This window comes from Rhinopithecus roxellana, chromosome 10, assembly GCF_007565055.1.
Source record: "Rhinopithecus roxellana isolate Shanxi Qingling chromosome 10, ASM756505v1, whole genome shotgun sequence".
Classification (NCBI taxonomy): domain Eukaryota; kingdom Metazoa; phylum Chordata; class Mammalia; order Primates; family Cercopithecidae; genus Rhinopithecus; species Rhinopithecus roxellana.
In genome coordinates this window covers 10808227-10833305 of record NC_044558.1, presented here as the reverse complement: position 1 = coordinate 10833305, position 25079 = coordinate 10808227, and the positions used below count along the sequence as shown (strand labels likewise).

At 39.3% G+C, this 25079-nt stretch overlaps 1 protein-coding gene and 1 pseudogene across 2 annotated transcripts in view; both read right to left on the bottom strand.

Moving 5' to 3' along the window:
* PZP (PZP alpha-2-macroglobulin like) overlaps positions 1 to 25079 on the bottom strand; it is a 60438-nt gene that overhangs the window by 2437 nt on the left and 32922 nt on the right. Inside the window, exons 16-33 of one of the 2 annotated variants that reach the window (XM_010376700.1) lie at positions 18908 to 19072; positions 18351 to 18456; positions 14359 to 14506; positions 13454 to 13682; positions 12446 to 12572; positions 11977 to 12098; positions 11201 to 11252; positions 9642 to 9725; positions 9213 to 9389; positions 8835 to 8922; positions 7331 to 7487; positions 6646 to 6720; positions 6054 to 6234; positions 3326 to 3549; positions 1840 to 2058; positions 1538 to 1665; positions 926 to 1016; positions 320 to 388 (exon numbers count right to left, since the gene is read on the bottom strand). In XM_010376700.1, coding sequence (XP_010375002.1) covers positions 320 to 388; positions 926 to 1016; positions 1538 to 1665; positions 1840 to 2058; positions 3326 to 3549; positions 6054 to 6234; positions 6646 to 6720; positions 7331 to 7487; positions 8835 to 8922; positions 9213 to 9389; positions 9642 to 9725; positions 11201 to 11252; positions 11977 to 12098; positions 12446 to 12572; positions 13454 to 13682; positions 14359 to 14506; positions 18351 to 18456; positions 18908 to 19072 — 2442 coding nt within the window. Of the gene's footprint in view, positions 1 to 319; positions 389 to 925; positions 1017 to 1537; positions 1666 to 1839; positions 2059 to 3325; positions 3550 to 6053; positions 6235 to 6645; positions 6721 to 7330; positions 7488 to 8834; positions 8923 to 9212; positions 9390 to 9641; positions 9726 to 11200; positions 11253 to 11976; positions 12099 to 12445; positions 12573 to 13453; positions 13683 to 14358; positions 14507 to 18350; positions 18457 to 18907; positions 19073 to 25079 lie in introns of those variants that run through there. The other variant, XM_010376701.2, reaches the window with a different exon arrangement.
* Positions 4466 to 5095, bottom strand: LOC104672835 (annotated as a pseudogene).

The window sequence follows — 25079 nt, the reverse complement described above, 5'->3', positions numbered from 1 at the left end:
ATTTATTCATATTGTTGGGGAGTGAGGTCTTTAAAACAAAAGGAATACATGGTACGCCTTTTGTTCTATTGATTTTATACTTTAAATTTCATGGAAATACTCATATTCCAACTTTAACATAATTAAAAATAGAACAGAACACTACATGGAGTTCAAAGGAGATTTCCCCTCTTATTCTTCTTGGAATAGAGAAACTTTCTGGAAGGACATTGCTAATGATTGTTTTCCTTATATTACTGACTATTTACTATTCTAGGAGAGAGACTCCCTTAGAAAGACGACCTATATGTAGTCTCAGCCAGGATGTCAGAGCCCTCACCTGTTCCACGTAAATGAGGACATGGTTGTTGCTCACTTCTGTCCGGCTCACGGAGCTAGATCTTTCAAGCTGGAGAGAATTGGAAAACTCAGAAAGTTAGAGAACAGATGTGAGAATACTGTGAGATCTAGAGCAGATTGTAATAAGGGACAAATGGTCGTTCTCTGAAGAGAAGAAAGCTAATTGTTTTCAGGTCAAGAGTTCCACTATTCTTCAATATCCAAGTAACACATTAGATCCTCTGGCATCTTTGATAAGTTTAGTTCATGTTGATTTTTTCCCTTCCCAAACTTTTAGTGCATGTCAGTCAGTTTGGGATTTAAACCATATTCTATCTTTCCGGGGTGGTTTTATTGTTTTGTGCTTTAGATTCCTAACTAACCTATGAGTGGCCTAAGGGTGGGGACTCCTTGTGCTTTTCTCTGGTATCATATATGTCCCTTAGCTTAGGGCCAAATAAATAGTTCATTTACTTCCTGGGTTTGGGGAAAATATTTTTTTTCGAGGCAGGATGATGTTGACATGGTTTTGATATTGGTATGGTCTCAGTTTGGAGATACAGAACATACTTTTGTGTGAGGTCTATTAGGATTAAAATACACCTACCATTTTTACTGTTGGTTTCAGGGGAATAAAACCAGATACCATCTTTACATCAACAATCACCATATTGGAAGCAGGACGGTTTCCTGTGTAACTGTAGTGTCAAGGAAAAAAGAAGTTAGGGTTTTATACGTAAAAGAAAGCCAAATTTCTGCTTTCAAGAGTCACCTTAAGCCTGTCTGTTTTCAATAAGTTGTCTCAGCAATATTCTACAAAGGTCAGTGTTCCCTGGACATGTGCAACATTGACATTGGACACATGAATATACATCAGATCTGCCTGCCACTTGCTAAAATTACAGATGTTTAAGCATCACCCCAAAACTATCAAATCAAAATCTTTGGTAGTGAATCTTGCTAATTGGCATTTTTAACATATCTGTGGTTTTTGCACACCTCATGTATATGGTTCATTCGTGATTTAGTATATATTACTTTTATATTTTTAGGAGAGAAAGGATCACATCATAATGATAAAAGGTTAAATTCATTTATAGATATATCAATTCTAAATTATATTAATCTAATAACATAGCTTCCAAATGGACTATTAATTTCTGGTAATTCCAAGTTGCTTTGGGGCCAAAGATCAGGTGGTGAGGTCAGAATGTCTTACCTGACGGTCAGTGAGATCTGGAAGCTGGTGTGGCCTTCGTGTCCATCACAAGTTTGGGGCACAGTCTGCACTTTTAAAGCAAATGGGGAGTCCTCTTTTTCTGGAAGAATATTATATTTCATGGATGTCTGTGAAACAGCAAAGACACTATCAGTTTCTCTCTTTTTCTGGGACCCCTCACTTCCTCATTATTTAATGTCTCCGGAGGTGCCCTTTACTTTCTCAGGAAGGAAGGAACAGAGTTTCCATTTCAATTGGCAAGTTTAAAGTTGACTCTCACCCATATAACCTTGGAGCCTCACCTGAAGATACACACATCTTTCTCCAGTTACTGTTATAACATATTCTCCAGGGAGCTCTGGCAATGAGATCTGCTGCAGTAACAGGAGGTTGTTGTTGTCTACTTGGAAATTTGTGGAAAAGGTCCGTGAATCCTGAATGGTGACTCGTGCAGTTTTCTCAGTTCTGGTGAAAGTGGCTGCTCCATACCTGGACAGGGCATGGAGAGCCACCACTGTGTCCTGGAAGAGATGAGTGGACAACCGCCCCAAAGAGTAAATTTTTGGTGTCTGGGATTTTCCTCCAAAGTCTGTGTTAACCTGCCATGAGGGAAGCTGACTTTTTACCCCTAAAGTAGGTCTTCACTAACTGCCTTTCCTTTTTCTCTGCCTTTTAGGCATTATCAAAATCATGCTGCAGTTTCTCCAAATGAAATAAAAGGCTAATAATGTTTATTAATTTCACAATTTATTTTCATCGATAGTCCTTTTGGATATGTCCTTCAAAGAATAGGTCTAAAACTAAGAAGTTAAGACAAAAATAGTGACCATTTTTAAGTAGATGATTGATGACCAGTTAGATGGAAGAGGGATACTGTACATAAAAATGGTACCAGACAAGTTGCACTTTCTTGAGTTTCTTTTTACCTTCATCTAGCTTGTTTTTATTTCCCCTACCTAATCTCTCTGAAAAACAGAAGTTTCACTATGTAGATCCTAAATGTTGAAAGAAGACAGGTAGGAGGGAAAAGTCAGACACTCTGGATGTTTAATATAATCATTTATACTTTCGATAAAATATTTTTAGAATTATGCTAGAAAAATAAATTTTCAAGAGCTTCAGCTTAAAAAAGATCAACTTAAAGAGAAAGTAAGAAGAGCACTCTCAGGGAAAGTAGAAAGGAGTGAAGAGACTGAGTTCCTTGGAGTAGTTGAAATGGAACTTCTCGTTCTGAAAAGATCAAAATGGATTCTACTTAGTCACTGTGCTTTTAATTACACATTTTTGGGGGGATACATCTTAGAGGATTTCTTGTTAGATTCTGAAGATGCCTGGAACGTTGATTCCCAACTGGAGGAAATTTTTTCTTGTTTCAGCTGGAAGTGGGGTGCTACTGGCATCTAATGGGGAGAGGCCAGGGATGCTATTTAACATTTTATAAGGCTGAGGATAGCTCCTTTTACAACGATGATGTGGCTCTGAATGTCAATAGTGTTGATGCTGAAAAACTCTGGTATAGAATGTGTCCAATGACCATAGCACGGCTTTAGAGGGTAAAGATGCTCCTTGTAAGTCTCCATGTTGCTAACACATTAACATTGGGCTTAGTGAAAATTGTTGTGGAGGATGTCTTAAGTCTTTCCTTTAAATTCCCATGGTCCTCAAATATTCCTAGATACTTATTCTATGATTTAATAATTGCCTTCTCTTTTCTATTAACTGTTCTACTTTTAAGCCTCCCAATTGCCAAGTGAACTTGGAGCAGAAGACTCTTTGGGAGCCACTGACCTGGGTGGAGGAGAAACCGCCCTGAGAGTTCTGCTGCTTCATGATCCACTTCACAATGTTAGTTGCAGAGGTCAGGTCCCCAGAGGTGGGGGCTGGCTGGGCTGTGAGATAAGCGAGGAGCACATAGGATGTCATCTCCACTTCAGCAGAGGGAGCCTGGGGTTGGTAAAAATGCCCCACTGGTGCCTTGGGTTTCTGAGGTCTCTCCCAATGGACGAGGTTGTCTTAATGGTAAGAAACAGGAGATAATTGCAACTCACAAATAAGTAATTATAACTGGTAAATAAGGGAATGCACATTCATAATACATGGAGCTGAAAATAATACAGGAGAAGCAAGTTCTTCTCTGTCATAAACTCCTAAAACTCACTAACTCACACTTTCATGCTGAACTTCGTCCTGTGGGATGAAGGTAGGGTAGGCTGATGGAGGAAGAAGCATAGAGCATACTCACCAATCTCTCAAATGTTATTTTAGTTGGACTGATGGAAGGGAAAAGTGGTAGACAGAGTTCTTTCATTGTTTGTGATATTTCCTGAGAATTGCAGTATAGAGTAGAATATAAAACCTAAAATGACTTTTGTGATGCTCTCTCTGGCAAATAGAGATAAAAATACTTTGAAAATGTGATTGAGTTTTCTTTCTTTTTGTTGTATCTCTTTTCTTTCTTTCTTTTTTTTTTCTCCTCAATTGCATCGGTCCCTTTTTGTTCTTTGGTAACCTCTTCCAGAATTAACTACTTCCATTGTAGGTGATGAAATGTATAAGGCCCCACTTCAAATGTTGACACTTCTATAAGCATGTTCTTTCCCGTTAATTCAACTCAGAATTAAAACTTTTGATTCTTGTTTTTTTTGTACTTCAGCCTCAGATATAGTTTCCACTGTAGAAGTTATCTCATGGCAGTCGTATTCTTTCTAATAGTGGTCTACAACCAGACTCTAGTTTCTCCAAGAACACTACAAGATAGATTGAGTTTAAATATGTACTAAACTATATAACACTCTTTCAAACGAGTTTGAATGCATTTTATTTTTAGACAACCTTTCTGACTTTTTTCCTTAAAAACAATGCCTCTGCTCCAAATAAATCATGGTCAAAACAAACGAAGATCTCAAGATGGCATCAGTTCCACTTGTCTAAGTCCTGGTGTTGTGTGGATGACAAGCAGAAGCCAGTTATGATGACAGGTGATACATCCAAAGTAACTGCCAAATTTGTTAACATTTTTCCATTTCTAAACCATGGAAAATCTTCTGTGGAGTCACACCACCCTCCCGGTAGTCCGGCAGAGGCACCATGCTATAGGAGTTACTGTTTTCACTAATAAAGAACCGGTAGATTTTATTGCTTCTTGACCTTTTGGCTAAGATCAAGTGAAGAATTGGTAGTTTTTAGATTAGCAAGAGTGTGCTTGATTTGTTCTGCAGCTCCTGTCATAAAAGGTTTTACTCCTTCTGGTCTCTGTTCTTCAAGTTTTTCTTTGATTTTATGTCAGCTTTGATGTTCTTCTTGTAGGCTTCTTTGGTGAAGTTGGTTCCTGCATGTGATTGTTCTTGACAATATCAACACCGGTGATTACTCTGCTTCCAGTACCTTTGCCTTGGGAAACCTCAGTGAAGGCATTTCCACCAATAAGCGAGTCATCAGTGTCACCCTCTGTCCTACTGACCATCTTCCCCTCCACCTCCAGGCACAGTCCTTCCTCCATCTCTGGATCTTGTAAATGTCAGAGAACATCTCAGCATGGCTGATGAGATCCTGGTACATAATTATGATGGTAGCTGAAAGGAGACTACAGCAGCACTAGCTTAGCAGGAGCCCGGAGCATGAAGCGAGCACGGTGCAGCCAGGACGGCATGGGGTGGGGGTTTAGGGGGTGTGGAAGAGCTGTTGTACTTCTTTTCATTCAAGTAAGTAGGCAGAAATCATGAGAAAATGAATATATTTGTCTATTATATTGGTGTTAGCAAGTAGAAATAAAATTCCACAATTTATCAGCAGCATTACATCTATTATGTTCCGTTCTGTATAACATACGCAATCCCAGAGAAGACAGTTTTTTTTTTTTTTTGAGACGGAGTCTCGCTCTGTTGCCCAGGCTGGAGTGCAGTGGCCAGATCTCAGCAGCTCACTGCAAGCTCCGCCTCCCGGGTTTATGCCATTCTCCTGCCTCAGCCTCCCAAGTAGCTGGGACTACAGGCGCTTGCCACCTCACCCGGCTAGTTTTTTGTATTTTTTAGTAGAGACGGGGTTTCACCGTATTAGCTAGAGAAGATAGTTTTATAAGAGGTGCTCTGATCTCACAATGTATGACTTGGCTAAAGAATTACAGATGAAACTTGTGGATTTCAGCAGGAATATATTTCTCCTCTTTTTGTAGAATCAGTGTAAATGGAAATGGAAATTTGGTACCATTGGCTGTTTGCTCTCACCTTTTTTTACACACTTAAAAAAACTTTTATTATTTATTTATTTATTTTTAAATTTAATTTAATTTTAAGTTCTGTGGTACATGTGCAGGATGTGCATGTTTGTTACATAGGTGTGCCATGGTGATTTGCTGCACCTCTCAACCATCACCTAGTTATTAGGTCCTGCATGCATTAGTTATTTATCCTCTGTGCTCTCCCTCTCTGCACCTCCCAGACAGGCCCCAGTGTGTGTTGTTCCCCTCCCTGTATCTATGTGTTCTCATTGTTCAGCTCCCACTTATAAGAGCTCTCACCTTCTTTCACAGCTTCCTTATCAAGTGAGTTCAGTATTTCTCTACTCAGATCTTGGTTTCCCACTAGGGAAAAAGCATAGGCCAGCAATGCCTTGGTGTAGACATGGCTCCCATGGGTCCCCTCCTTTGCTACATTCCAGGCTGACTCCAGGCAGAACAGGGCATTGCGAACAATAGAGTGCTGTAAAGGCAAAAAGGTGGTTGTGTCAAACTAGGGTGAATAGAGGGTCTGCAAGCCGAGAGCTGGATGTTGACAGTCACATGTTATTAATGGATTTCAGACAGATGGGCAGACAGCTAGATATTCATAAAATTTAAATAGAGAAATATTTCAATCTCTTCACTTTATAGTTCAATTCTAAGGAATAAGACTGGAGAAACTGTTTTTAGGATTGGCTTTGATACATAGACTAAGGGCATTACTGGACAAGTGTAGATCCCTCTTAATGCATCAACCAAAGAGCTTATCCATCTGAGAAATGCCTCATCATTGAACCAAAAGAGACTTGAGACTCAGCCCTTAGCAGGGTGGCATTCCAGACAGCAGGTTTACAGTTTTCATGGCAGGGAATCAGATTAAGCTGGTACCTACAGTGACTGGGAGAGGAATTTCCAGAAGGGCGATAGTAACATAGGCGGAGAGGGTCACTTCATCTTCTACACCTCCCTGTGAATACAACGTTGATTCGATTAATTCCAATGCCAAGTGTTAGTATATTCTCTTCTGTTGGATGGAAACACTCCTCAGTCTCTGCTTCTATCAGGTAAAGTAACGCCCCCATTCAAAGTATACCATTTTTATCTCTCTGTCTCTCTCTCTCTCTCTCGACAGGGTGTTGCTCTGTAGCTCAGGCTGGAGTGCAGTGGCACTATCACACCTCGTGGCAGCCTCAAGCTCTTAGGCTCAAGCAATTCTCCTTCCTTAGCTTCTCAAGTAGCTGCAACTACAGGCACAGGCCACCATGCCTGGCTAATTTTGTAAAATGTGTTTTTGTAGAGACTGGATATTGCTGTGTTGCCCAGGCTAGTCTTGAACTCCTGGGCTCAAGTGATCCACCTGCCTTGGCCTCCCAAAGTGCTGTGATTCTAGGTGTGATCCACTGCATCTGGCCCAGTTTCTTCCTTCTCTGTAGAAGGTTTAATACTCTTTCCCTGATGCCTTCCCACATCATCCAGGACTTCATCTTTGCAATTTCCTCGTACCTCCTTCCTCCCCTCACCCCTGGGGGATGTTATATTGATGTGTCATAGGGTCAGAAGTTCATGGAACAGATCACCTTTATGGCATTGTTGAGCAGTGACCCAGAGCTCCTGAAACAGCCATTGTCCTTCTGCATCTGGGAGAGCCACGTGAGAGCCTGGGTAATGTGTGCTTCATCAATGAAGATGTAGGATCGAGCCTGGGCAAAAGTCTTCAGTACAAAAGCCGTGAGCCTAGCGGGAGGAAAAATGCAGTGCTGAGACTGTTTTCATTGAGCACTTCACTGCTCTGTTTTGTACACATAGGCTCACCTATCACAGTGCGCCCCCAAGAAAGTCAATCAGCTATTACTGAGAGTTTGGAGACTGTTTCTTTTAACTTGGAAATTTCTTTTTTTCTTTTTTTGTTGCCACATGTTGTTCAATCCATTACCAACTTGTCCTTGCTTCCTAAAGCATTTCTATGCCACTTTAGAGATTCAGGCTCCTTCTAGTTTTCTTGGTTGGTTAACTAAGGCATTTGCTTTTACACTGTGGGCTTTATGCATTTATTTCCTTTCATAGATTTCTTAGCTTACTTTCTGTAGTTTTAACTCTAATCAGCTAACTTCTAATGTTCTGCCTCAGTAACTATTTCCCTCCATTATCCTGCCCCTCCACTTTCTTTTCCTGTGTTTGCCTGTGTGGCAAAACTACAGAGAGAGAGAGAGAAAGGATATCACCTAGTAGAAGGTAGTAAGGTATGCTCTGTCATACCTTACTATCATGTTGTGGTTTTTTTCTAGAATTTTTCTAACACCTCTTAGTGCTGAGCAACAAGTTAAGGGGGCAAGTTACAAACTTATAATGTTCTCTTAGCAACATGAGAAGGAAGAGGATCTCGGTATTTTGGATTAAAAAAGTCAACCTAAAACTGTTTTCAATTTTGCCACTTATTAGATGTTTGCTCCTGACACATTTGTTTATCCACACTGAATATTAGTTTTCTCCTCTGTAAAATGAAGCTAATAACTCTCACTTTGCAGGGTAGCTATAATAATTAAATAGGGTAACATTATGGTTTAGAAATGGTTTCTCCACCAAAACTTATGTTAAAACTTAATCCCCAATGTGGTAGTATTGAGAGGTGGAGCCTTTAAAAGGTGATTGGATCATGGGGGTTCTGCTGTCATGAATGGAATGAATCCATTCCTAGATTAAAGGGCTATCATGAGAGTTGGACTGGTGGCTTCATAAGAAGAGGAGAAGATGCTAGCTCAGTCTCTACAAAGTAAAACAAAGAAAGTAAAAGAAGAGAAGGAGAGACCTGACTGAGCACATCCAATCCTCTCATCATATGATGCCCTGCATCACCATGGGACTCTTCAGAGTCCACACCAGCAAGAAGACTCTCAACTAGATGCAGACCTTAGACTTCAGACTTATCAGCCTTCACAGCTGTAAGAAATAAATTTATTTTTCAACATAAATTTCCTAATTTCAGGTTTTCTGCTGTAAGCAACAGAAAATGGACTAAGACAGGGAATCTATGTGCATGTTTTGAACTCATAGTTGAAACTCAGAATATATTTTCTTTCTTACCAAGTGTTGCCCTGGTTCCTGCCATATTTTTCCCCAAAGGTGCTGTAGGAGCCGTCTTGGTGTTTGTAGTTCAGCTGTCTCTGGTAACCTGAAAGGGAAGGCTACAGATGGTTCATGAAGCATTAAAGAAAGGCAGGCCATCCATATGTGCAGGCTGATGCATCCAGGAGCCATGGACGTTTTATGACGTCCTGTAATCTGCCATAGTTTTGTGAATGTTATGGATATATCAAAACACAACATCCTGTTAAGAGTGTGGGAAGATTGCTGTTTTCATAAAAATTGTCTTCGTGGGTTAATATTTGATGATATAACTGAAGCCTCATTGGGAAAAGTTTCATTAGAGTAACAAAATACATTTTTCTCTGTCTCACGTACCACTGATGAGATAGCCAATGGCCTTGGTCTTGATCTCCTGCGTCAGCTGCTGGGTTTCATTCAGATAGTTCAAGACATAGATGTTAGGAGCAAACAGAACCATGTTCTGTTCTCCACAGCCATAGGGCATCTGGAGGAGATTTTGTATATTTTGCATAGCAGAACCTAGTATGTCACCTGGGGAATGTGAAAGATTAGATGTCAGAATAATTTCAGTTCATCAGCAGCCAACATTATTCACAAAAATGGCTTTTAAGTTCAGAGTCTATCATTTAGGTAAGAGATAAGTTACACACACAGAGTGTGATTTCCAGGATCCTAACTAGAATAGCAGCTATCAAGAACTTGATAATTCAAATACAAATACATAGATAAGATGTACAGTGGCAACTCTTTTGGCCTAGGTTTACTAAATGGAAGGTGACTCACCCAGAACTGAGAAAGAAGCTCTGGCAGATTCTTTGACCACATTTGATGGGAGCTTCAAGGACAGCCGCTCAGACACATCAGCACCTTTAGAAACAGACAGCCCATGTTAAAGGAGGACCTCTATGATTATAATACAATTTAGCGATTATAATGTAGTGAGAGCTTCAGAGCCACGCTGCCTGGATATGGTACTGGCCCCGCTTTGTGACCTTGGGTAAATTGTGATGATTTGAGGGAAAAAAACATGTAAAACATTCAGAACAGGATCTGCAACATACTGAATTTCAATGAACGTGAGCAATTATTATTATTGTGGTTATTTTATTATTAGAGTGAGCAGTAATGTTATGATATCTCCTTGAGGAACTCTGGGTTCTAGGAATAAGAATTTGATTTAATGATGAGGTTTACCTTTAACAGTCTAATTGCTTTTGGCACTGTGTGACTTCCAGGGTCCTTCCTCTCCTCACTTAACTATGTTTTGCATCGCTGTGCTCAGTAGCTTTCTAAAAGATGTCTGAGACTTTGTGGGGGAACTATCGCTCTCTTTCGTAGCACTATTAAGACTTATACTCACAATAATACGAGTTATTTTACTGCCTCCCTTACTCTATGTAATATTTGAGTGGATTCCCATGTTTACAAATAGATAACATGAATATATCTTAAATTAGCCCTTCTCAAATGACAAATACAGTGTTGTATACACTCTGGACATAGAACTAATAATGTGGCAGTGCTGTATAAAAGCTAGAACTAGTTCTCAATGATATGATGAAGTTAAATGTAAATTATTTTCTCACACGGAAAACACACATTTGTAGTGAGATGGGTAGAAAATGCTATACGTTTTGTCAGCAGCTGTTTTAGAGACTATCTCTTGGGATTCAAACTTTTCATGACCCTGCTCTGTTTAGTTGTTGTTGTTTGTTTGTTTGTTTGTTTGAGACAGAGTCTCACTCTGTGGCCCAGGTTGGAGTGCAGTGGTGCGATCTCGGCTCACTACAACCTCTGCCTCCCGGGTTCAAGCTATTCTCGTGCCTTAGCCCCCCACGTAGCTGGGACTACAGGCGCCTGGCACCAGGCCTGGCTAATTTTTGTACTTTTAGTAGAGACAGGGTTTCACCATGTTGGCCAGGCTGGTCTCAAACCCTTGACCTCAAGTGATCCTCCCGCTTCAGCCTCCCAAAGTGCTGGGATTACAGATGTGAGCCACCACGCCCGGCCAATCCTGCTCTCTTTCTACCTCGTCCTGGGACACTCTAGGCTTCTGCAGCTGGGCTTGTCAGTGAGCAGCCACTGGGCTATCCAGGTAAAATAACTACGTGTAAACCAAGAAAGCCCAGGTATTAGTCCTGTCTGTACCACCTGAGTCACATTAACTTGCTCTCCTGGGCTCAATGTCTTCATCTGTAAAACGTACATAAAGAAATATTTAGTATTATGCTGCCTTTAATGGAACACGCTGAAAACTGGGAGATAATACGTATGAATATGCATTGAGGTTTATACCCCTCTGTGGCTTTGATCCCACTGTGATTATGAGGATGGACTCTTACCTGAGGCACAGGTCATGGAATTGAAAGTCTTTTCTTGCTCAATACCTTCAGCCTTGGATGAAAAGAAAGAAAAGGAGAAAAGATAGAAACATCCTGGTGACAAGAGAACCACCATAGATTCCTTTCTTTGATGGGTAGGGTTTACGTGAATGATGTTTACCATTCTACTCTTTTTTTCCCCAACTTTTATTTTAAGTTCAAGGGGACATGTTCAGGATGTGCAGGTTTGTTACATAAGTAAACGTGTGCCACGGTGGTTTGTTGCACAGATCATCTCCTCACCTAGGTATTAAACCCAGCATCCACTAGCTATTCTTCCTGATGCTCTCCCTCCTCTCACTCCCACCCTCAGACAGGCCCTGTATGTGTTGCTCCCCTCCATGTGTTTGCATCATTCAGCTCCCACTTATAAGTGAGAACATAACATCCTACTTGTTATTAAATTATTACAAATCCATAAAACATTGAAGAACAAAGGAGGGTGGTAGAGAGAAAATGGGAAGAGATAATAAGGGCAGTGAATCAAAGGTAATGGGCATGAGAGATATGTGAATCTTAGGAAAGAGGTGGAGATCAAGAAATTGCACTCAAATAGTTTGTGAAAAAAGATTTACAATAGCTGGCAATGTCTGCTGCAATGCTTTTAGGATAGGAAATTCCATTAGTTTTACAGGATGTATTATGTGAGCATGATATTAATGGTTCTTTGTTGTCTCAAGAGTGACCACCCGGTGTTGCATTCTTACAGTTGTTAGGGACTCCCAAAAATATGTTACCTCCACCAACAGGGTTTTGATGACTGTGTCTTTTCTTTTAATCTCAGGGACCTCAGCAACCTCATTTCCACAGAGTTCTAGGGACTGCATTGCCTCTGCACTCACTGAGAAGTTCACATTCCCTAAAACAAGGAATATTGAAAACGTGAGTATCCATTCTGATAGTCCAATCACCTTTAAGGACTACACCTAAACTTACAATTGGCCAGAATAGAAAATAAGGGTTAAAAAAAAAAAAAAAACCCACAAGGTTAATGTATACTGAGTAGCCAATGTTCAAGAGTAGTGATTATGGGGACTAGCTTGGGTGAGAACAGTGGGAGGAGGTCATTGTGGATAGAAATAGGAAAAAATGTTAACTTTATAGAATTATATCTATGGCAAATAAAACAGAGAATATGATGAAAAAAGTGCTCAGACAGCCACCATCCTTGTTGATTGATAGGCCCTTTTGGGTACTGTCACTCACCCAGAGTTTTAGGAGTCACTGTCCAAGACAAGGTTTGCCGCTCATTTCCACAGATACAATAGGATTCTTCTCCCTTTGTATTTTGGGAAGCTAGGAAGGCTGGAGAGGCTTTCAGCTGCACACTGACCTATCAGCCCATGTGAGGCAGAGACAGAAATGATGAGAATATGGAAAGACATGAACATGTAGAATTGGGGCCAAGGGTGAGATGCTGCAGTAAATTGGGATTTGTAAGAAAAATGTATGTCATATAGATTCATCCATGCTTTAAGAAGCATGGAAATGGCAATGATGCAAATCAAGGCTGGTTATGTATTAGGAGGATCTGGCATTTGCATTAGGGTAGATTGCAGACATGCAGACTTGGCAGTAGCAGATGAAAGGGAAAAGCAGTGATTGTATATTGCCCTAGGGAGTATTATCTGCTGCTATGTAGATTTTCTGACTGTTTCTTTCTCCCTCTCTTCTCCTATTTCTTACAACATATATCACATGTCTACTCCATACAAGACATAAAACATGGGGAATGGTATATGAGAGGCTCCCGATCTTGAGGATATTGTGTTACAAGAAAGATGATCTATATACAACCACTATTACATAATTTACAAAGAGATACGTGCTATAAGATAAATTAAAATTATATATTGTGGAGATTTCGAGATGAGGGGTTGGAGAATGACACTCGTGGAACTGAGAAAGCTGAGTTGTGTGTCAGCTTCAAGAATGTTCCTGACATAAAACCTAACTTGTAGCAAAGAATTCTGCATGTGCTAAGAAATAAAAAAGCAGGGTGTGGCTTAGAGAGCCATGGTTTAAGCACCCATAGCACACATATCATTGTATTATCTCTCTGATCATGTCCCGCTTTGCATAGCACTAATTATTCACAGTGCTCACACACAATTCCTTGAATTATCCTTAGTTTCAGGAACAGAATCAGGAGCTGACTGATCAAAGGAATCTTTTGTTCTACCCACCTTTCCTGTTCACCCTCATTTTCCTTACCCGGATGCATTTGGGAAGGTAATTTAGGACCGTGGCCTTGAGTGTGAAGGCCTCTCCACGGATCACAGAGTAGGGCATTGTGAGCTCCACAAAGAAGGGCTGGAAGGCTCGGAGAGAGGCAGTGGAAGAGATACCAAGTCCAGCGTCTTCAGACAGGCAGAAGGCCCCTGCCTTCCACTCGGTGATGGTGTCAGGGACTGTTACTCCTACCTCAGCCACACCTGATGAGCTGGGGTGGAGGACAAGTGAAGAATACAAATAATGAATGTGAGCCACCTTTCCTCAAGTGAGAATCAAGATGCATAAAGCTAATGTCAAGAACTGAATCCACTTAAGGGTATATGGGTGTGTGCATGCGTGTGAACACTAGATTATGTCATGGGATCTGAGTTGGGAAAACGAAAGCCACTAAATGGTACCTCTCCCTCTTATCAACAAATGATCATATCCCACGTGTCTGTACTTGGAATAAAAATATTTGAATTGCGATTCATTTTGGTCCTTGGCTTCCCTTGCTAATGTGTAATCCCATAAATAAGCATTTTTAAGAATCATGACCAATGAGACCACTGGATTAATGTAGCCTGATTTGTTTATGTCCCTGCTCCAGCCCTGATATTTACAGAAGGCTCTCTGAATGACATTAAGCAGTACATATAGAACTGAATATTATAGTTCTCATGTCTACTATTTGACGGTATCAGGAATACTTATTTTAGAATTGCTCAGCACTGAGACAATTACATTAATAAGCTTATACAATTGCAGCATTTTACTTAGGTCTATCCTAAAAAGAGATTAAGATAATTATTCAGAACTTTTCAGAAGGATTATCTTAGAATTGAAAATGTTGGAGGAACCACATTCCCTCCCCTCAGCAAATGGAGGAAAGTAAAGTTACTTACTCCACTGCCACCAACTTCCAGATCCAAGTCTCAGGAAAATAGCTTCGTACCGTTTCAGGGACTGGCCCTGAACTTTGTTCATTATTTAAAGGCATTATATTATAGGCGCTCATTTGAGGAGGATATGGTCTCCCTGCTGCTCCTGGACCTAATAAAGTAGAGAAAATTATCTAGTTAGGGAAAAGCGTTCATTAATTTCATGGTGCACACGTGAGACGTCAGAGAAAAAATTTTCAGTTTTCCTGCTCAGACTGTCCTAAAAGTCTTGTAGAAGTTGTAGAACTTGGGAAATACTTTGTGATCTCTCACTCTCTGAAAAGAGAGGAGTCTTTGTCAAAGGTGGAAATTCTATGTATCCTAGACATAGCATAATTTGATGTGAGTGGAAGTTGGAAAAACAAGATCACTTGGAGACAGTTCTATGGGTTTTGTGGGGAAGGACCAGTTTTGAAGTTGAGACAGTATTGCTTCATTCTTAGAGAATCTCAGCAAGAATTGTAAAATGCTCTTTGGGCATTGTCAGTGGTTGCTATACTGAAAGTGGAATTACCAGTGGAGTGAACAGAATTTAATGATTTAAATTCTGTGTACTATATGGAAGTTTGCAAAACTGTTGTTCTTTGGGGAATAAGATTAGAGCATTAGATTTTATTCCACTTATTTTTTGATATCTGAAATAAACTATTCAGATGTCAAAAACAGATATTTCCATTTGAAATGCCTGTGTAGTTGAGACAAAGAAATCATTTACCAATGTGAGAGGGCAGAGAGCTAGACATGTAGACAATTTTGTCCATGTTGTGCCTGAAATCATGCTTACTAATTGAATTTGAGTTAAGATCTCCCTCCCATGTATCCCATCTGATATTTCAGAAATACCTTGTGAAAGAATATTTATAAGGAAAAATATATTTCTAGCAATTTCACCCTAATAGTTTACTCCACTGAAAAAAGCATCAGTAGTGATTTCTTTAGTGAATATCATACACCTTCTTACCCCATGTCCTTCCAAGAGGTAACGATTTCTGACCGATTTCTCACTGATGTTCTGTCCTCTCTGTCTTCACTCTTATCTTAAATATTGAAATATCTAAAAGGATGATACACCTAAATGAACTATTTTCCATTTTCTGTTGGATATGTCAAGGGCCCTCCAACCTCTCCAGTTATTGCAGTTAACAAACCATGGCATTATGTGTTATTTCAACTCCATTCAGAGGACGATGGCTATATCCTTCCTACTCTTACTGTCAACTTGACTTTCCATGTATCCTGTCTTAGTCTCTGTATCAAAGTTTTATTCTTCTGCATGCCACAACTAATAATCTCTACAGTAAATGCCTTTGAATCAGTTTCCCATGACAAAAATCTTGGTTTTTTTTCTTGCTTCTTTTCCCCATTTGACTTTATGAAACTTTGTTGAACTCTGGACTAAGCCACTCATACTCTGTTTCGTTGCTGATCTCAAAATACTTTCAATGAAATTTTCTGTTCATGGCTTAAAAAGGGCTGCTCAACCCTTTGTAATACTTTTTGACTTTTAATACCTTCAAGCAAACAACAACAAAAACAAAAAAACCCTGAATATTTTCTTTTAATTTAGAATCTAGTGTGATTGAGACATATATTAGATCATGTCACCCCTCTTCTGAAAACCTTCTTATTTCACTCATAGTATAAAAGTCAAGTCCTTACTATGACCTACGAGCCCCACACAATGTGGCCTCGAGTATTGCTCTGATCTCTCTCTCCAACTGCTCACACTTTATTCATTCTGTTCCAACCACACTGGTTTCCCTTCTCTGCTTAGAGCATTTCAGGCATACTCTCACCTCAAAGCCTTTGAGAGATAGACTAGTGAGGAGGTTATGAACATGAGATCTGGAATCAAACTCCCTGACTTGAATCTACCGCATGCTACATCTTATTGGCTATGAGATCTTAGTGGCTGAGTTATTTAACCTTTCTGGGCCTCAGTTTTTCCGTATGAAAAATGGTGTTAAAAATACCTACCTTATAAGGCTACTGCAAGAATTAAGGAAATCTATCTAAACTCATCTATCTATTAACTATCCACTGATCTATCAAATCTACCAATCTATCAATCACCTATCTCCCTATGATCTATCTCCTGGAGCATAGAAAGCACTGCATAAGTATTTTCTATTATTGATATTGTTTCCTAGGACTATGACACTCATCTTCCAGTCACATGGCTTGTTGTCTTCCTTCAAGTTTTTGCTCAAATTTCACTTTCTTGGTAAGATCTTTACTGACCACCCCCCCTGTTTAATCTTCAACTTCATTCAGTCTCAACATCCCTTCCCTACTTGAATTTTTCCATATAGCATTTATGAACTTATAGTGAGCCATATAATTTACTTGCTTATTTTGTTTATATTCTCTCTGTGCCTATTAGAACATAACCTTCATATAGTTGAATAGTTTTGTTATTAATGTTTGTTATATAACCAGAAACTATGTCAGTAAATATTGAACACACGAATTAAAATTTGTAACTTCTTAATTTTTGTAGTTTCAGGTACTAGCCATGTCTTTCATTGTCTAGTATAATTTTAGTTCCTTGTTTAGTTTAATTATTATCTTTCACTTGTCCTCTCTTTTAGGTCCTACCAACGCTATTGAATTGATCTTCTTCATATGTACTGTTCTATAGCATTAAACACTTTCAGGGTGCATGATGACTTCCCAAATAGTCATGGAAATGGCTTCATGTTGTTGAACTTATTGTCCAGAAATTTCACAAGGTATTTCAGTTTTCTTAGTTCTTTTATTTCCTCATATACCTGGCTCATTTATAGCTACTAATTTCAATCCCTGTTGTGTATTCACCACACATTTTAGAAGCTCTTTTTTTTCCTGAGTGTTATTATATACCCCCAATTTCAGTTTTAATAAATTCAAGAACATTTCCTTCCCCTTAAACCTTCATGGTTTAAACTTGAAGTTTGTTCTATGTAAATATCATGGCTAATTTCCTTTCCCTTATTCTGTATTCTCATTGTTTATATAACGTCTTAGTTACATGACAAAATCATATTTACCATTTTTGAGAAATTGTTTGAAATTTGTGCTATCATTGAAGGTATACTTAGAGATAAACAGTCCATGGCCCTTGAAAAGGTGCCATTTTCTTGATAATAAAGCTCATTTAAACATGGATATTAATCTTAAATGCCAAGGAACATGGAAAATGCTAAACAATCAAAGTTCTTAATTTGTGTTGGTACATTATATTTAGTTATCTTATTGGGCATTTTGCAAGGTCTTGAAGAACCATTAGTCAAATTCCTTCAATTTATTAACGAAGGATTTGAGGCTTAGAGAGGAGATGTGACACACCCACTTCACATATAGGACTTCTAATTTCCAATCCGAGCATATAAATATTTGTTAGCAGATGAACGTCAGGAATATTTTGGAGAAAAGGGGAGTTGGATTCATGAGAGAGGGATGAGAAATGGCTGGATAGTGTTCAAGTGTAAGTAGATCTGGTGACGAGACAGATGTTTAATAAGTTGAAGGGTCTTGAAAAAGGCTGCTGTATTTGAGTAGTGGGTTTGGCCATGGATTAGGAGATATTTCGGTGATGTTCACATTGTTTCTTGTCACCAGGGAAGCCCTTTGTCCTTCTTTATGTTTTTCAAAATACAGCATCCCTATTAATGTCTTTCCTGTTTCCATAATCAGAATTATTCTCTCCTTCCATTGTCAGCATTTTCCCTCTCTTATGGTACATCAGAATCTTGTATTTTATCTGATTTTGTGCCCTGAAGTATCTGATGTATCTAAAAAATAATCCTTGATCAGTTCTGGCTATCACCAGCTAAGTCACCTCAGCAAGAAACAATTAATTTGAATCTTGGTTTCCTTGTGTGTATAAAATGGAAATAGGGCTACATTATTTCATTTTAGCATTTTTGGCATAGTAATATTGTTGGACATGAAATAAAATTAAAAGCAAATTTTACCTCTATAGTATCCTTGACCTATTACTCCTGCAGACATGGGGGGGATGACTGAACACGACTTTGGTTTTCGGATTTTCGAGTTAGTGAACACCTTCAATCCCATCCCCTGGAAAAAAATAATAATTCAATCAACTTGTAAGCTTGATTAGAATATATAAAACATACTATCCTTAGAGACTGCACTACGTAATTCCAGTAACCTTATATTAATTCTATGGCAAAACACTTGACAGTAAATATAGAGTAGTTAAATTACAAAACTTATGGGTTATTAAGGTTTTATTCTTTATTTATTATTTTTTAGTTTGCAAGAAAACCCTAAATATAACTAAAAAGTATCTGGATGAATAGGCAGAGGTTAGATCTAGTCTTGACTCACAAACTGAACTTCTATGTTATCCTGACAGAGACTTCAACCTTTTTATTGGCTTCATTGCTCTCTGCTGAAAAATGGAGAGGCAAGTCTACATAATCACTAAGATTATGAATAGATACAGAGTTTTATTAACATTCAAAAAATCACAAGCCAGCATGTTAATAAGTAGTGAGAATTTTACCTTGAGGAAGCTATAAGTATCTGCTTCATCATTACTTGATAAGGGAACATAGAAGGCTCCATTACGAATGAAGAAAGGATGGGGACAGTGTCCTTGTTCTTCCTCCTGCTGGTCCACATTGTCAGGAAAATTGGTGAGATCCTTCACAGTTAGCAGATTATATACCTGTAGCATTGGGGAGATCAAAGGCAGAACTGTTACTTACTTTTCTTCTGAAATAGAATGAACTGAGAGAAATAAAATAATTATCATCAATCTTTTCTTGAGTACGTTCAGGTAGTTGGTACCTTAGAGATAAGTTGAAGATTTTCCTTATATTTAACAGTGTTGTTTTGTTATAAAGAAATAAAACGTACTTGGGAAAATGCTTCCAAAGATTAATAAAACCTTAAGTTATGAAGGATTAATTAAAACTTCATTGTAGAGTCTAGAGGTAAAAATAGACTATAGGAAGAAGACTTAACTTGCATCTGTGTTTAATTAATACTTAATGCCCTGGAGGAATTTAGCTGCAAATTATTTTTGCCACCTGTTAAACATTTACGTCTACTCAGGCTTATTCTCAGATAGAAAATCGTATAGATGGCCAATTAGAAGCAGCTGCGGTCTGCAGCACTTACGGAGTGGAATGAAAAAGGGATATTAAATTCAGCACCTTCAACTGAAATATCCAGGTTCTCACATCGAGACTGACTAGGCAAGCAACTTGAGCCACAGAGAACAATGAAAAGCAGCAGGGGTGAAAGTGGGGGAGGGCAACGGAAGGAGTGATTGTGCATCCTCGCCTGGGAAATCACACTTCTCCCATGGATCTTTGCAACCCGTGGATCAGGAGATACCCTAGTGAACCCATGCCATCAGGGCCTTGGGTCTGATACACAAAGCTATGTGGAGTCGTGGCAGAGCAGCCACTCAGGCACACAGAGACCCAGGAATTTTAAGTACTCCAACCCTGGGATCCCTGGAAAGGCAGGAAATCTGTTTGTACATATCCCTAGGAAGGGGGCTGAATTCAGAGAGCCAAAGAGCATCGTCCTGTGGACCCCACTTCCACAGTACCTCACAGGTTAAGACTCACTGTCTTGGAATCCCAGCCAGCCAACGGCAGTGGGTTGGAGTCCACCTGAGATGGACCTGAGTTCCTGGGGGGAGAGGTGGCTGCCATCTCTGTGGTTCTGAGGACTCAGCCACTCCAGCCTGCAGGCTTGGGGAATACAGATGGTCTGGATGAGGAAGGGTCCCCCACGATGCAGCACAGCTACCTTGCCAGATTGTGATCAGACTGCTTCTTTAAGTGGAACCCTGATCCATTCCTCCTCACCGAGTGGGACCTTTCTGTGGGGGCTTCAGGTACTCCAGGCAGGGTTCTAAAGACAGAGCTTTGATCTCTCCCGGGGACCGAGCTCCTGGGGGCCAGGGGTGTCTGCCATCTCTGCGGTTTGGTTGACTCTGCCACTTCAACCTGCTGGCTTTGGAGAATACCCAATGCAGCACACCTGCTCTACCAAAAAGCAGCCAGTCTGCTTCTTTGAGCAGGTCCCTGATCCCATTCCTCCTGACTGGGCGAGACCTCCCAATAAGGGTCTCCAGCCACCTCCAACAGTTGCATGTTAGTACCTGGCAACAGGTTAGTACCCCCCCAGGATGGAGCTTCTAGAGGAAGGCACAGGCTGCCATCTCTGCTCTTTTGTGGCCTTCACTGGTGATACCTCCAGGTATAGGAGAAACCAAAGCGACTGGGGTCTGGAGTGGACCCCCAGCAAACCTCAGCAGCCCCATGATAGAGTGGCTTGACTGTTAAAAGAAAAACAAGCAGAAAACAACAGCATCAACATAAAGACCCAACAAAAATGTAATTCAAAGGGCAGCAACCTCAAGGATTAAAGGTAGATAAGCTCATAAAGATGAGAAAGGATTAATTCAAAAACAATGAAAACTCAAAATGCCAGAGTGCCTCTTCTGTTCCAAATGACTGTGACACCTCACCAGCAAGGGCACAGAACTGGGTTGAGGCTAAGATAGTTGAATTGACAGAAGTAGGCTTCAGAAAATGGACAATAATAAACTTGCTGAGCTGTAACCCAGTGAAAAGAAGCTAAGAATCATGATAAAACAATACAGGAGCTGGTAGCCAGAGTAGCTAGTTTAGAGAGGAACATAACCAACTGATGGAACTGAAAACCATATAACAAGAACTTCACAATGCAACTGCAAGTATCAATAGCAGGACAGACCAAGAGGAGGAAAGAATCTCAGAGCCTGAAGATGATCTATCTGAAATAAGACAGGCAGACTAGAATAGAGAAGAAAGAGTGAAAAGGAGTGAACAAAACCTCTGAGAAATATGGGATTATGTAAAAAGACCAAACCTATGACTAATTGGGATCCTTGAAAGAGACAGGGAGAATGGAACCAAGTCGGAAAACATACTTCAGGATATTATCCAGGAGAATTTCCCCAACCTAGCAAGACAGGCCAACATTCAAATTCAGGAAACGCAGAGAAGGCCAGTAAGATACTCCACAAGAAGATCAACCCAAAGACAAAATCATCGGATTCTCCAACGTCAAAATGAAAGAAAACATGTTAAGGGCAGCTAGAGAGAAAGACCAGGTCACCTACAAAAAGAAACGTATCATACTAACAGTGGACCTCTCCGCCAAAACCATGCAAGCCAGAAGAAATTGGGGGCCAGTATTCAACGTTCTAAAAGAAAATAATTTCCAACCCAGAATTTTATACCTGGCCAAACTAAGCTTCATAAGCAAAGGAGAAATAAGATTCTTTTCAAACAAGTGAATGGTTAGGAAATTTATCACCACAATGCCTGCCTTGCAAGAGCTCCTGAAGAAAGCACTACATTTGGAAAAGAAAGACCATTACCAGCCACTACAAAAACACAGTGAAGTACACAGGCCACAACACTGAAGCAACCACATAAACAAGTCTGGAAAAAAGCATCATGATGACAGGATCTAATTCACACATAAAAATACTAACCTCAAATGTAAATGGACTAATGCCCCAGTTAAAAGACACAGAATGGCAAGCTGAATAAAGAGCCAAGACCCATCATCAGTATGCTGTCTTCAAGAGACTCATCTCACATACAAGGAGAGACACAAGCTCAAAATAAAGGGATGTAGGAAAATTTACCAAGCAAATGGAAAACAGAAAAAAGCAATCCTAGTTTCTGACAAAACAGACTTTAAACCAACAAAGATCAAACAAACAAACAAAGAAGGGTATTATATAATGGTAAAGGGTTCAATTCAACAAGAAGAGCTAACTATCCTAAATATATATGCACCCAACACAGAAGCACCCAGATTCATAAAGTTCTTATACACCTACAAAGAGACTTAGACTCCCACACAATAATAGCGAGAGACTTTAACACACCACTGACAATATTAGATGGATGATTAAGACAGAAAATTAACAAAGATATTTAGGACCCGAACTCAGCTCTGGATCAAGTGGACCTGATAGAGATCTACAGAACTCTCCACCAAAGTTCAACAGCATATACATTCTTCTCATTGCCACATGGCATTTACTCTAAAATTGATCACACAATTGGAAGTAAAACACTCCTCAGCAAATGCACAAGAACTGAAATCGTAACAGTCTTTCAGACAACAGTGCAATCAAATTAGAACTCAAGATTGAGAAATTCATTCAAAACCACACAACTACATGGAAATTGAATAAACTGCTCCTGAATGACTCTTGGGTAAACAATGAAATTAAGGCAGAAATCAAGAAGTTATTTGAAACAAATACAAAGTACAAAGAGACAATGTACTGCAATCTCTGGGATGCAGCTAAAACAGTGTTAAGTGGGAAATTTACAGCACTAAATGCCTGCATCCAAAAGCTGGAAAGATCTCGAATCAACAACCTAACATCTCAACTGAAAGGACTGTAGAACCAAGAGCATACAAACCCCAAAGCTAGCAGAAGACAAGAAATAGCAAAGATCAGAGCTGAGCTGAAGGAGAGAGAGACATGAAAAACCCTCTTAAAAAATCAATGAATCCAGGAGCTGCTTTTTTGAAAAAAAGTTAATAAAATAGATAGACTGCTAACTAGACTAAGAGAAGACAAAAAGAGAAGAATCAAGTAGGCACAATCAGAAATGACAAGGGGATATCACCGCTGACCTCACAGAAATGCAAACAACCAGTAGCAAATACTATAAACACCTCTGTGTACATAAGCTAGAAAATCTAGAAGAAATGGATAAATTACTGGACACATACACACTCCGAAGACTGAACCAGGAAGAAATTAAATATTTGAATAGACCAATAACGAGTTCTGAAATTGAGGCAGTAATAAATAATCTAATAACCAAAAAAAGCCCAGGACCAGATGGATTCACAGCTGAATTCTACCACAGGTACAAAGAAGAGCTGGTACCATTTCTACTAAAACTATTCCAAAAATTGAAAACGAAGGACTCCTCCCTAACTCATTGTTTGAGGCCACCATCATCTTGATACCAAAACCTGGCAGAGTTACAACAAAAAAAGAAACCTTCAGGCCAATATCTCTGATGAACATCGATGCAAAAATCCTCAACAAAATACTTGCAAACCAAATCTAGCAGCACATCAAAAAGCTTATCCACCACAACCAAGTAGGCTTCATCCCAGGGAATGCAAGCTTGGCTCAACATACACAAATCAATAAATGAGATTCATTACATAAACAGAACTGAAGACAAAAACCACATGATTATCTCAATAGATGCAGAAAAAACCTTTGATAAAATTCAACATCGCTTTATGTTAAAAACTCTCAATAAACTAGGTATTGAAGGAACATACCTCATAAGAGACATATATGACAAACACACACCCAATATCATACTGAATGGGCAAAAACTGGGAGCATTCCCCTTGAAAACTGGCACAAGACAGGGATGCCCTTTTTCACCACTCCCATTCAACATAATGTTGGAATTTCTGGCCAGGGCAATCAGGCAAGATAAATAAATGAAGTGTATTTGAATAGGAAGAGAGAAAGTCAAGTTATCTTTATTTGCAGATGACAAGATTTTATATCTAGAAAACCCCATTATCTCAGCCCAAAAGATTCTTAAGCTAATAAGCAACTTCAGCAAAGTCTCAAGATACAAAATCAATGTGCAAAAATCACAAGCATTTCTATACACCAACAACAGGCAAGCAGAGATCCAAATCATGAATGAACTCCCATTCATAATTGCTACAGAAAGAATAAAATACCTAGGAATATAGTTAACAAGGGAAGTGAAGGACCTCTTCAAGAACTACAAACCACTGCTCAGGGATATCAGAGAGGACACAAACAAATGGAGAAACATTCCATCCTCATGCATAGGAAGAATCAATGTAATGACAATGGCCATACTGCCCAAAGTATCTTATAGATTCAATGTTATTCCCATTAAACTACCATTGACATTTTTCACAGAATTAGAAAAATCTATTTTAAAATTCATATGGAAGCAAAAAAGAGCCTGAATTGCCAAGACAATTCTAAGCAAGAAGAGCAAAACTGGAGGCATCACGTTACCTGACTTCAAACTTTACTACAAGAAAACAGTAACCAAAACAGCATGGTATAAGAACAAACACATAGACCAATGGCACAGAATAGAGAACTCCGAAATAAAACCGCAAACCTACAACCAACTGATTTTTGACAAACTTGACAAAAACAAGCAATGGGGAAAGTCCTCCCTATTTAATAAATGGTGCTGGGAATGCTGGTTAGTTATATGCAGAAAATGGAAACTGGACCCCTTCCTTACACTGTATACAAAAATTAACTCTAGATGAATTAAATACTTAAATGTGAAACCCAAAACTATAAAGACCCTTGAAGAAAATCTAGGCAATACCATTCAGGAGATAGGTACAGACAAAGATTTCACGATGAAAATGCCAAAAGCAACTGCAACAAAAGCAAAAACTGACAAATGGGATATAATTAAATTAAAGAGCTTCTGCACAGCAAAAGGAACTATCATTAGAGTGAACACACAACTTAAAGAATGGGAGAAAATGTTCCCAATCTACCCACCTGAGAAAGGCCTAATATCCAGAGTCTACAAGTAACTTAAACAAACTTACAGGAAATAAAAACCCATTAAAAAGTGGGCAAAGGACATGAACAGACA